The sequence below is a fragment of the Podarcis pityusensis genome (genome assembly GCF_964106645.2).
Source record: "Podarcis pityusensis genome assembly, chromosome: 17".
NCBI lineage: Eukaryota > Metazoa > Chordata > Lepidosauria > Squamata > Lacertidae > Podarcis > Podarcis pityusensis.
This window is the reverse complement of record NC_138042.1, coordinates 40847128-40861388: the sequence shown is the minus strand read 5'-3', so window position 1 is coordinate 40861388 and position 14261 is coordinate 40847128. Positions and strand designations below refer to the sequence as shown.

The window sequence follows — 14261 nt, the reverse complement described above, 5'->3', positions numbered from 1 at the left end:
CCAGAGCAGGAGAAAACAAGCTTGCTCCGTCCTCCATGTGAAAGCCCTTTCAATATTGGATGATGGCGATCATATCTCCTCCTTTTATCTATCCTATCATGAAGGTCAGTCTCAAGCCTGACAGGCCACTCAATAACAGCATCTGGAAACTTCAGTGGGTACAAATTGCCACCAAAAGTTGGAGGGAGCTTGTGACTGCTCCACAAATCAAGGCCAATGATTTGTTTCCAAACATTCGAAGAAGTTCAGGGCTAGAATGCTTTTAAGAGCTGCTTTCCCCTATACCATTCTGCCCACCTCCTAGAGTCAACTAGGGCAGAGGCCCTTCTGTGTTTCCCATTAAGCAGACATTGGTGAGGACAAGTGAAAGGGCTTCTCCATTGAGGCATGGGTTTGGTTTTCAGTCTAATATCAATTTATTATGGCTTTGGTCACCACTGATTCCACGCCAAGAAATCAGACTCGATAAAACTCAATCAGTGCTTTGGAGTGATGCCAACATTAAATGTAACATCTTGCAAGGTGTTAACACATGATACTACAATAAAATGAAGCTTATTACTGTATTGTTTCACACACTCTATTTTCTCATCAACCAATAGTGAGGCCCAATCCTGAAAGCCTGAACCCAAAGCCACGCATACGCCAGGAAGAACTATGGTCGTTCAAAGGTTGTTCATGCACATGTGCTCATCGATTGGCGCCTGCAGATGAATCAGATGGCGATTTCCATGCCCCACGCACTGTTAGAAACCAGGCACCCATTGACAAAATATGCATATCATTTCAGGGCCAGTTATCATTGATGCTTGCGCCATGCAAGAAAACATACTGGGACAATTGTCACACGGAGACACCATTTGTATAAATTAATGCGGCCTTTGCCAAGCTGGGGCCCTCCAGATGTTTTGAACTGCAACGCACATCAGCGCCCAAGCAGCATGGGTGCCTGAGGGCTGCTGGGAGTTGCAGCCTGGGAGTTGCCGGCATTTGTCCAGAGCAACGCTCACCCCATCACGGGGATTTGAACCGCCGACCTTCTGATTGGCAAACCCAAGAGACTTAGTTGTTTAGACTACAGCGCTATAGGCACCCAATCCCAAAGTCCATGGTTCCCTAGATATACTGGGTTTTCAAAGCACCCTTTGTTGACTTAACCATGGTCACACAGAAGCTCTGATCAGGCATTAGAAAAATCTAAACACATCACAGGTGTGGGAGGCTGCACAGGTCCATGTGCTTGCAAAAATCCCCTCCTTCAACCCAGGCTTGTTTTTATTATCATTTGTTTTCCAAAGAACTTGATGTTCCCAGATAAGCCAAAGACATTTTTTTTCCTGAAATGCACAAATCCTGCATTCCAGCTAAGTGATTAACAAATGACAGAGAAATAATCCCACAGCTGAAAAGTCCACAGAAAGCAACTTTGTATACAGTACAAAAATTACAGATGTAAACCACAAGGCCAAAGACTCTCTGGTTACAGCATGCCATCATTTCCCATTATAATAAATCTCGCAGAGGCTCAGCTATAAAATGATTATTCTGGGATGAAGGTTAGCCTAGTATTTAAATGGTCCCACCACTGAAATTAATGGGGATTACAAATAAACCGATGAAAAGTGCATCTTGTTTTGGTTTTTACCACAAATGTAAACAACCAGAAATTTAGAAATAAAACAATGACAGTCTTTTAAAGTTCTACTTCCTTTGCAAACAAAAATTAGTCAAGATTCAGCAAACATTTAACAGATGAATCGTATCAATGTCACTTTTGAATAATCAGCTGTATTCAAAAATCACATTTTCATGTTTGCATTCTACCACGCACCGTGTGTGTGTTTGCTTGTGTGTGTGTGTATGTGCTGAGTTTATATTTTACATACAATTAAGTTTGTTCAAGTTGGGAGGAGCTAGGTATTTCAGCATTGCATAAAGGATATCCAGTGTTAGAAACACAGATATATAAGCTAATCACCAAATGGCACCTTAAACCTAGGTTGCAGTTGTCACAATGTGGGCACCATTTTTCCCAATGAAATGTATTAATTATTATTATTAATTTCATTTCTATACTGATATATATATATATATATGTGTGTGTGTGTGTGTGTCTGGCGTGCTCTGGTCCATGGGGTTACGAAGAGTCGGACACGACTAAACGACTGAACAATAACAACAAATACTTAAAAAATCACAGCAGTTTACAAGACATTGAAACATCAAATAAAACAATCAATAATAAAACAAATTTCAAGTTACAAGGAAAATGTTTCAGACCCTTCATATTTTTTACTACTTAATTTATATACTTGCCACACAGCAGAAGTTCTCTAAGAAGCCACTGTGGTCTAGTGGTTAGAGTGTCAGGCTAGGACCTGGGAGTTGAGGGTTTAAATCCCCACTGAGTCATGAAGCTCACTGGGTGACCTTGGGCCAGTTAAAGCCTCTTACCCCATCTCACAGTTGTAGGGATTAACTAAGAAGCGGGGTTGCCATGTACTTCTTGGAGAAAAAGGTGAGAGAGAATGAAGATATTCTGCTTACCTGAGAAGAAAGCTGGAGGGGCCAGCCAGATGGAGATGTCAGTTGTCAACCTGGCATCCAGAGATCTCCATGTGGTTGCAGTTTGACCCGCACCAGTTGCAAAATGTGCATGGTGCCTGAGGGATTTCTAGCACTGAGGATACATATCTAAGGAATATTTAGTAAGATGTAAGTGCATTGATCTTCAACTGGTGGGAGGTGTCCTACACATCAGGCTCACGTCCTGATCTAAGATGGGTTGTACCAGCAGAATGATATGGGTATAGGTTTTGGTTCTGGTGTTTTTTAATTATTATTTTAAAAAAAGAGGAAAGGAGAAGGGAAGAGAGGAAGATGAGCCAGATGTGGTTGTTGAAAATAGCAGGTCTTCTGTTGGTGGGGAGAAATTGTCACAGTGCTAAAGCTAAGTTATGAATCTGGATATTCTTAGTTTGAATTTGGACCCTGGCATGAACTCACTTGGTGACCTTAAGGCTCCAGCCTTTCTCAACCCGTGGGTCCCCAGATGTTGTTGAACTACAACTCCCATCACCCCTAGCCAACAAGGTCAGAGCTCAGGGAAGATGGGAGTTGTAGTCCAACAACATCTGGGGACCCACAGGTTGAGAACCACTGCTAAGCAATCCACCTGATCTTAAGAGGACTGTTGTAACAATTGCTGAAAGAATGTGAACACAAAAAAGCTGCAGAAATATGAAGGGTTATTTGGGTGTCTCAGTTTGGAGAACACTGAAAGGCTACAGGTGTGGTAGACCAGGTGTCAAGAATCATAGAATCTTAAGTGTTGGAAGGGACCCCAAGGGCCATCTAGTCCAACCCCCTGCAATGCAGGAATCTCAGCTAAGGCATCCATGACAGATGGCCACCCAACCTCTGCTTAAAAACTTCCAAGGAAGGAGAGTCCACCACCTCTCGTGGGAGGTCAGTCTATGAATGCATTCAAGACACACCTGAAGTTAATGAGCAGTAATTCACAATTACTGCAGGCAGTGAGAGATTTTACTTTCTTGGGCTCCATGATCACTGGAGATGGTGACAGCAGCCACGAAATTAAAAGACGCCTGCTTCTTGGGAGAAAAGCAATGACAAACCTAGACAGCATCTTAAAAAGCAGAGACATCACCTTGCCAACAAAGGTCCGTATAGTCAAAGCTATGGTTTTCCCAGTAGAGATGTATGGAAGTGAGAGCTGGACCATAAAGAAGGCTGATTGCCCAAGAATGGATGCTTTTGAATTCTGGTGCTGGAGGAGACTCTTGAGAGTCCCATGGACTGCAAGAAGATCAAACCTCTCCATTCTTAAGGAAATCAGCCCTGAGTGCTCACTGGAAGGACAGATTGTGAAGCTGAGGCTCCAATACTTTGGCCACCTCATGAGAAGAGAAGACTCCCTGGAAAAGACCCTGATGCTGGGAAAGATGGAGGGCACAAGGAGAAGGGGACGACAGAGGACGAGATGGTGGGACAGTGTTCTCGAAGTGACCAGCATGAGTTTGACCAAACTGCGGGAGGCAGTGGAAGACAGGAGTGCCTGGCGTGCTCTGGTCCATGGGGTCAGGAAGAGGCGGACACGACTAAACGACTAAACAACAACAACAATTCACAATTTCATGATTAGGCTATTGTCACAGAAAGCCTCAGCCAAAGTTTAGGGGCAAGACTGTGTGCTGGAGGGAGAGGGAAAGCACGGAGGTAAGCAGAGTAAGGGAAATTGATCTGTTCAAGAAACCAGGGCGGCAGGGGTTTAATATCAAATAGGGATTCTAAGTAATGGTCTGGGCTGCAGGGTTGCTGTGCAACAAATATCTGGCCTCTGGAAGCAGCCATTTCGCGGAGTGATTTTAGTCTCTCAAACACAGACATTTGAAGAGCCTATACAGCCTTATACAAACACAGAGGTTCATAAATAGCAAGCAAGATTAGAACAAAATCCACCGCGCAAGAATGTCTAACACCTACCTTTGAGTCATAATCTTATAGGCATCTGGCAGATAACAGCGGATATTCTCCATCTGAGCAGGATCAGAGTCGCAGATTTTATCATCCGTCCTGCCATAGTTGGCACTTTCAATCATGATAACATCTGTTCCTGGACAGCGCAGTTCAATTGGGTAGCTTTCACAGGAGAGTTCCCTTCGGACCACTGCCATCGGAACAGGGGCACGGCTGAAAGCTGCAGTGAGGAGAGAAGCCTCTAGGTTTAGTATGCACAGCCAGGGATTTTGTTTCATAACATGGACATATCTAGAGTTTTGTGGGGAAAGTTTTAAATGTGCAGCGTCATTTTTCTAAACTGCTTGCGGAACTGGAAATCTCTCCCCCCCCCACCTCCCCAGTGGGTTTTAAACACACACCGTGCTAATAGTGTTGACGTGAAACCCAAAAGCTGTTTAAAATGATGTAAATTTTTAAATATATTTTTTGCAAACCAGACCCACTTCAAACGCCACGAGAACTGTGAGGTCAGCTGCCCTGTGGGGTTTGATATGCCCGCCTTTTCAGATTTTTAAAAATGAAATGCACTTAACTTACTAAGTTATTAAGGATCCAGTTTTCTCCCTCTTGAAATGAATGGTAAGTGAAGCTACCAAACACCTAAGATAACTGGGGTCTGTTCTATCCCAAGTCAGTCCTTAAAACAGGATATGGAAAACGTTTGACATTCTGGCGACCCCAAGAGCACTGGATTATACCCCTTTTGGTTATAGCAGTACCAGCAGTAGTGGTAATAATAAATCGTCACATTCCTCTGAAAAAACAAAAAAACAAGCAAAGCAAAACATTGCAAATGACTGCAGGTGTCCCTAGAAAGTTAACGCTGCCCCAAACTGGTTTGGCCTGAAACAGCAGTTACAACTTTTGTAGTGCAAACTTACAACACCCTTTTCTTATTTGAAATTTTCTTCTGGATGAGGTATATTGAACCACTCTCCTTCCATTACTTCCTATGAGTCCAGTATTTCACTTCAGCCTTTTTTGTGTTTATTTTCTATTCTTCTACAAGTCCTGCATTTGACCTGTGGATCTCTTCTGTTTGCTCACCTGGGCTTCCCTATAGCCCAATCAAGAAGTTATCATTGTGGGGTCCAATTATACCCTGCAATGGCATTTGTAGTTTTTGAAATGTGACACAAATGAAATCTATTTTTCTTTTATATAAAGTGGAGTCATTTTGAAATCAGTAACCTTTATTTCCAGCTTGGACTTTTAAAGGGCCCCATTAGCAAATTGATACCCTGCCGAAGGATATATTTGCATCTATTTGCAAAACATAAACCTCAACTCACTTGTGTTCCTTAATAACAATTGGGACAAAGTTTCCTGCTTCAACACACCAGAAACAAGTAAAATGTCCAAATACATCAAGCATCCCTTGTGCCTTTGCATTATCTGTCCCATTCCCAACACAGAGAAATTTGGGTCTGGTGCAGATGTAATGTTCATTTCCTGCCAATCGTAGACTGAAAACTGGGAGCTTTGGGAATTAATGTTTCTCCCATTCCCACTGGACTGATTTGCTAACCCTCTTCACTTCCCAGAATTAGGATGCCTCACAACCATGATCTACAGATCTTCCCCAAACTAGGACGTCAGTGTCAAGTTTACAAAAGAAATATGGTTTGTTTAAGCAACTGTGTACAGTGGTGTGCAAAACTATGGTAAACACCAGGAAGCAAATGGAGAGAGAAAAATATCTCTCACAAACAGAGGTGGCAGGTGGCAGAATGATCCTGGATTTTAGCCACAATAGCAACAATTTTGTGTAGTCTTACTGCTGAGCAAGAGGAAAAGAGAACTTTGCAACCGATATCGTAGAGAGGAGAACACATTATCTTCATAATACAAACCTCTGCGTGTTATTTATTGGGGTGGGGGCAACCACAGATTGACCCCTTTTGTGTAGCATTGGGAAGAAACCTGATCTTGTTTTACATCTACTTTGAGCCTTTCCAACTTAACATTTTATTTGCGGCTGAATCAGATCTGTTAGAATCTGTTAAGTTTTGCTTGCTCCCCACTGACTATAACAGGGAATCTAAAAATGGCTATAACTTTAATTTTCACAGAAGCGGGTGCTTTCTTCTCAGGCAAAGGGGCTCCTCCAAGGTGGCTTAAGCCTGCCATAACGCAGACATTTTGTGCAGAGGAGTTTATTTTTCAAAAGAAAAAGAAAAAAAAACCCTTATAACCATTTTTTCTCTCTGCCAGAATTGGATGCAATTTGCAGCCATGGTTGACCTCTTTGAGGGGATGATTCCTGCCAAATGGAACAGATGATCTTCCACACTTGACCATTCTGAAGTGTTTAAGATATAAATCACTTGAACTTTCCTAGTGTTTTGTGGGCAGTCATTCTGAAAACTGGTGACATGAAGGAGGTGCCCCCTGGGTAAGTGGGTAATATCAGGCTGGCAATGTGATACACAGCTGGCAGATTACTTAAGGGACCAGCAGGCTTAGTTGAGTGGAAAAAAGTTCCAGACCTACAGGAGCAAGGAAAACTTTAAAACATCCTTTCAGCAAAACTTAAAAGAAAGCTACAATCCAGATGGTACTCAATGCAAATGCCATCTCCAACGCCTCAAAAGATTCCCTCAATGGTGTCTCCAAATTTTTTTACATATCACTTGGGAAGACAGGCAAACTAATGCCAGTGTACTGGAAGAAGCAAAGATCACCAGTGTCAAAGCAATGATTCTTCAACAGCAACTTTGTTGGACTGGTCATGTTGTGCCTGCTCATCATCTTCCAAAGCAACTATTCTATTCCAAATGGAAAGTGTGATGCTGGCGGTCAACAAAAGAGGTTGAAAGACTCTCTCAAGGCAAATCTTTTTAAAAATGTAGTATAAACACCGACAATTGGGAAACACCAGCCTGCGACTGCTCCAGTTGAAGAACAGCCTTTACCAAAGGTGTCATGGACTTTGAAGACGCTCAAACTCAGGATGAAAGGGAGAAATGCACTAAGAGGAAGGCATGTTTGGCAAACCCTCACCATGATCAACTCCTGTCCAGAAACCTATGTCCCCACTGTGGAAGGACGTGTGGATCCAGAATTGGCCTCCACAGTCACTTACGGACTGACTGTTAAGACAGTGTTTATGGAAGACAATCTTACTCAGCTACAAGTGATCACCAAAGAGAAGAAGAAGAATGCATACTAAATAAGGTGTATATAGACTGCATGAAAATAGATGCTGGAAATATCCCAGTCCAGGGGCTGATGTGCTACATGTGTTTTGGTTATGTGCTCAGGCAGCAGTAGCAGGGCTATTGCTGGCCGCGAGATACGCCTGGAGAACAGCAGCCTATTGGCAGGGCCTGGTTTGGCAAGCTAGCTCCACCTATGAAGAAGATCTTTGTCACAGTTGGAGCTGGTTTCCATGGGAGGGGGCACCTATCTATCTGAAGGCAGTCATTAACAGTGGGCCCACCCTGCTGGGGCAGCCCTAAGGTGTGATGAGGGTGAGTTGCCTCCTTCTGGGCAACTGGTTGTGAATGGGCTTGCGCCTAGGTGAGTTTGAGTGCCAACAGGTCAGGGTAGTTGAAATCTCCCATGACTACTGTATCTCATTTCAGAATGTTTGGTAAAATGCTCTAGGCAAGGCTCCATCCAAGTCTTCAGTCTATAGCAGACTCCCACAGTAAAGTCACACACCCAGGCTGGCTAGATGCAGAAGAGTGTTGGGGGGTTCCAGCTGGGGAACCCCCAAGGGAAGAAGGCTCAGAGCCAAGGGATTGGCTTTGTGGGGAGTTCAAGATGGAGACTCATAGGGCCCAAGGCTCAAGCTTCAGCAACAGTTTTATAAAACATCAGCCTGGAGAGACGCTGACAATAAAGGCTTGTGCCAGAGCTTCTGGAGCAGTGGTGATGTCCAGGGCTGGCTCTGAGGGGCATGCATTTTGCCACACCGATGCTTCGTCGAAATGGAAGTCCCTGTGCCTTGAAGATGGAGAGTAGGATCCCAGAACCATTACACCACAGAAGCAATGAAAAGGCTTTTGCTATTAGCTGTGCTCCCACCGGAGTCTGTGGCTTGCTACGTCCTGATCTATTTCTGGCTCTGCGAAAGGATCAACAATTTTTTTAAAATCGAAAGTTGCCAACCGTAGTTAACACGCTGAATAATGTACACTTTTTCTTTAGACCAAAGACTAATGTGTTCCTGTGTGCATGACCTCACAGAGCCATTCATGTTACATTAATTATTAGATGCTCTTTACACATTCCACTGTAGACGCCTACACTGTAAGAGACGACAGAGGCAAAGCTTATGAAAACATGCTGAAAGTGTTTGAGTATATACTTATGAAGATGAAAGCATGTTGGTCCTATCCCCTTGCCTTTTATTTCAAAGATCTGCCACATCTGACTACAAGGGCAATAATAACAGGTTAAAATGGGGAGGGGAGTTGTGTGGACCTAAACAACTGTTGTTGTTTTTAATTGAAACCAGCAAATAAGAAAACAGAATGACCTTCTCTGATGCTTTCCAATGATAATCTAAAAGAGGTGTTTCATCTGCAAGGGTTGTGAGTATAGATTTCTTTTACGGCCATTGTTATATGCAGTTTAAATTATAACAATTAATAAATAATAATACCAGGTTGCGTCATGCGAGATACTTTCCCCGGATTAAATTAAAATTGAAAGGCTGAGAAATGCTAGGCAATATTGAGAGATTTAGGGTCAAGAGAGTCTAAATGAATAAATTAATACATAATCACTGGTGACACACAGAAATTAATTCTGATTCTGCTTCAGTCCCACAACTATATCCAGTTGGCATAGTCTACCACGTTCTGTGACAAGCCGCCAACATCTAAAGCCACACTATAAAGCTTTGGAGCGGCATTAGAGAACCCTTGGACGCCTTATTGTACATTAGTGCAGCAATGAATAGCCTAGCTGAATTGGCAAAAGAGCTCTTTGGTGACCACCTCCATCCCCCTTCCAAATGGAATACTGTGTCCACTCACCCAGATAACTCTTATTGGTTGCCAGAGACGTGGCAAAATGAACCATTACACTGATATCTGTTGTTTTGGCTGGATTCTAGAAGCTCTGGTTATATGCCAGCTGTTCTGGCAATCTGGATTACTCTTCAGGGCAGCCAATGGCCATCTGTGTTTTGTGACAACCATCCAAGGAGGGCTTGAAATGGTAGCGGGTGTTTATCAGCATGTGCGTATTTGGAGGAGTTAAGAGACACTGTTGTTGTCGTTATCGACTCATCGATCCCTAACATACATTGACTGCCCCGTTCTGGCACTGTTCCTGCACCTACAGATCTCTAGATAGTAACCATGAACAGGTGAAGAGCCTTCTTTCATGACCATTTGAGCAGGAAAAGGTGTGTAATTACACGATGCTGTGTAATTGCTCTTCTTCTTATGGACTGTGTGCCGTGGGCTTTCTGGGATGCCTCATGAATAGCAGAAGGCTGAGTGGATCACTGGGATTTACTGGCACACATAACTTTGTGAACCCATCTTACTAGGATCATGGTGGACTTTTCTGAGCTCCTGAAGAATAATGCCTTTGTGCGACTTGGGCTGGGCCAGAGTATTTTCCGGTGTGTATGTCCCCAGTTCCATTTTTAAATATTGTATTTATAATTTCTCAACAATACAGTTACTCACACACTGATAATAAGCAATACGTTAACCATTGACTTCCCTTCCACCCTTCCATGGTTTCACTGACTACCAATTGTTGCTGTGTATTATAATCAATCCATAGCTTCTTCTCATTTTATTCTCAATATCCTTTTAGTGCTGAATTTATCCGAAACCTACTAGCGATTTAACCTGTTTACAATAATTCTTCATATAATCTACAAACATTTTCCAATCTTCCTTAAAGGCTGTTTTGTCTTGGTCTCTAATTCTACTGGTTAGACTTGCTAATTCTGCATACTCCATCAGTTTCGACTGCCACTCCTTTCGTGGGAACTGCCCCCTCCTGCCATTTTTAGCATATAGAATTCGGGCTGCATGAGTACCATACAAAAACAAACTCCTTCGATTCTTTAGTACAGTGGTTTTCAACCAGTGTGCCGTGGCACCCTGGGGTGCCTTGAATGGTGGTCAGGGGTGCCGCGGACAACACTGGCCTCTGTCCCCCTTTCCTTCCCTCCCTCCTCTGATGCCCTCTTGCCTCTCTGCCTCCCAAAGGCTTGCACAGCTGTTTATTGCAGCAGCCCTGGCTTCAAGATCTGCAGGCAAATGGTGGCTCTCTTTGGGGCTCAGAGACCAAGGACAGCAGCAGCAGCAGCTGCCCAGAGGACTCCCAAGGAGAGGGGAGAGCAGAGGAGGCAGAGGGAACACTCCACAAAGGAGGGTGTTTGAAAAAGGGTGAGAGGCTGCCAGGTCTGCAGGCAAGGGGTGACACAACTGGGCTCCTGAGCCCTACAGGGGTGCCGCAGAAGGAATCTAGTTGTTCAAGGGAGCTATGGCTTCAAAAAGGTTGAAAACCTCTGCTTTTGTACACTTGACTCAATTAATCCTAAAAGAAATACTTCTGGACTTTTGTGGAGCATCCTTTTAAACATTTTCCCCATCTCATTATGTCCCCAATTCCTACCCTGCCTATATATACAGTGGTACCTCGGGTTAAGTACTTAATTCGTTCTGGAGGTCCGTTCTTAACCTGAAACTGTTCTTAACTTGAAGCACCACTTTAGCTAATGGGGCCTCCCACTGCCACCGGAGCACGATTTCTGTTCTCATCCTGAAGCAAAGTTCTTAACCCGAGGTACTATTTCTGGGTTAGCGGAGTCTGTAACTTAAGCGTATAAAACCCGAGGTACCACTGTATTGTTTGTTACTGACATGGGGACACCATGCTTGACAATTTCTTACGCCAGAACAAAGCACTTGACCAGATGTGATTTTATGATGTTTCAAAAAAAAATTATATACCACTTCTTCTTTTTTTAAAACCCCCCACCGCAAAGCAGTTTACAGAAATAAAGGGAGGGTGTCCATGAAGCAAACAGATAATTCATCACCCAGACCCCCCCCCTTTCATCCTGAGTATGTCAAGCAAGCTGGACTGGGAGAAAAAGTGCCTAGGGCAACAGAGCATAGAAAGATCAGGTCAGGAAGGATTCTGTTCTGCTTGTGCATATACCCATTAATTGCAAAAGTTAGCCTGTCATGGACTGGTTGGACACAAAGGAATGGTGGAAATAACCAGCTGGGGAACCACCAAAGAAGACGGCTCAGAGCTCAGGGAGTGGTGGTGGGATGACGACAAGTGGTCAGAGGGTGAAGAGGGAGCAGACTGGGAAGAGGAAGTGTTGGAAGCTGAAGAGGTAACAGGGTTTAGGGAGCGGGGAGAGTCTGTGGCAGACAACAGCCCAGAATCAGATGCAGAAGTTGAAGCTGGAGAGTAGTATGAGGGAGGCCAAGAGGCAGTGATGAGTCAAGATGGTGAAGAGTCACAGGTGTCTCCCCCTCCTGCTGCGACAAGCTCCGCTCCCAGAACCATAAGAGACATGAAAACGGAAGATGAAAGGTTGGCTGCTCGGAGGCGCAATCTCCAAGCGCTAGGGGAAAATCCTGGAGAGAAGAGAACTTCAGACAGCTGTGGGAGGCGGGGATTTCCAGTCTTGGCAAATGATCCATGGGGCAAGACCTACCAGGGATGAGCTGCTGTGCTCATTAGGCCTGGCAGCCCACCAAGTCTGCGCAGATTGTGCTCCTGCTAATTAAGAATTAATTCCAACTTGAATGGTGCAATTACTTCTGGATTGCTCCAGACACAGCCTTCCTGATTTTCGCTTCATACATGAATGGGGCAGGCACGACTGAACAAATACGGATGCTGATCTCACAAGGAGCAAGAACATGCAGGTTTGGGCTTCTCATCTCAAGCCTCACATGGCAGTTCTTTTATTGTTTATATGAAGGGCTTGGGGGTTCCTCTTTTTTGGTACACAAGGATAAATTCCATACACAAAGAGTAACCTAAGAATTGGTCCTAAATCAATGGCTAAAGCAGCTTTAATTTGAAAGCATTCTCACTTGATAAAAAAACACAGTTGAGTTTCACTTCAGGAAGAAGCTGGAGGGTAACAAATGTACTCTAAAATGAAAATTATATTCCTCTACTGTTTCCTTGGGGAAAGATTTCTCAGCAAGGTTTTATGAGAGCACTTCAAGCACACACAAAGGGCCAATGATAAGAGAAATCCACGTAGGAAGGAAGACCATTAATTCAACTTGTTCAGAACAGCTGGAAAGATGGGACTGGTGCGTTTACTTACACACCTTTCACTGCTCCCAAATGCCAACGCAATGTTCCTAAATATTCCACAAATTCATAAATTATACATAAATTCCATATACTAAAACTTTTATCGGCTTTTCAAACAACCGGAGCACTGTTAAGTGGCCTTTGAATTTTCCCTTTCCCTGCCCGGTACCTGCAACAGAACATGTTGGAACATACCTGTAGGTTGAGATTTTTAATTGCATGGAACTAAGTCAAATGCTCTTATGAGCATTATGGGTTTGGGGTCATTATTCCTAGGCAGTAAAGCAAATTTGTTGAAATATAAAATGTGTTTAAATATAAAACCATTGGCTTGTTTCACACAATCATCTGGTTGCCTCATCCCTCCCTCCCACAGGAAGGGAAATGGCAGCCAGGGTAATTTCACAATTGGCATATATTTCCAGTGATGACAAAGCTTAGGTATAACCATAAAGAAACAATATCCTTCTATTCCTCTGTTTCTCCAAATCATCTCAAACTTTTCTAGATCAAAGAAGGTGAAATGCTTTGAGGGTGAATTACAAATATTTAAGCAGGTTGCACATTTTCTCCCTTTCAGTTATTTAAGGATAACGAATAGTTTGCATCATATTATATCAAAGCAAGAGAGGTGAACTCTCTGCCACAATGGACAAAAAGTGATCTATCACTGGAATTACTACGAGGTGGGTTAAGCAACAAGTAGTATGTGATTGTGTTCTGTCTTCAAAGCCGTTTACAAAAGGAATAAAGCAATAAAATAATCAGTAAAAAAACCCACCAGTTAGAAACATTCAAAACATTCAAAAATAATTAAAATGAACAATAAGCTAAAAACCAGATTAAAACACATGACACTTCAGTTCAGTTCGATTTATTGTGTTTAGCTAGCAAGCAGCCATTACACACGTCAACATTCTAATTTTAGGTAAAGGTAAAGGGACCCCTAACCATAGGTCCAGTCGTGACCAACTCTGGGGTTGCGGCGCTCATCTCGCTTTATTGGTCGAGGGAGCCGGCGTACAGCTTCCGGGTCATGTGGCCAGCATGACTAAGCCGCTTCTGGTGAACCAGAGCAGCACATGGAAATGCCGTTTACCTTCCCGCCGGAGTGGTACCTATTTATCTACTTGCACTTGGACGTGCTTTCGAACTGCTAGGTTGACAGGAGCAGGGACCGAGCAATGGGAGCTCACCCCGTCACGGGGATTCGAACCGCCGACCTTCTGATCAGCAAGTCCTAGGCTCTGTGGTTTAACCCACAGCGCCACCCGCTTCCCTCATTCTAATTTTAGTCTTGCCTAAATAAAAACGATTTTAGCAGGCCTGATGTCAATAAGCAGTGAGTTCCAAAATGCAGGTGCTGCCACAGTAAAAGATCAATTTCTTACAAACGCAGAATGGGTATTATGTGGCACCTGCAAACAGTGCCAGTTCCACAGACTCAG

General features: G+C 43.6%; 1 protein-coding gene across 11 annotated transcripts in view; it reads right to left on the bottom strand.

Annotated features, from left to right (window-relative positions):
- ADGRL3 (adhesion G protein-coupled receptor L3) overlaps window positions 1-14261 on the bottom strand; it is a 534652-nt gene that overhangs the window by 306056 nt on the left and 214335 nt on the right. For all 11 annotated transcript variants that reach the window (XM_080987086.1, XM_080987079.1, XM_080987081.1 and 8 more), the window contains exon 4: window positions 4507-4720. In XM_080987086.1, the coding sequence (XP_080843212.1) occupies window positions 4507-4720 (214 nt within the window). The remainder of the gene's footprint in view (window positions 1-4506; window positions 4721-14261) is intronic.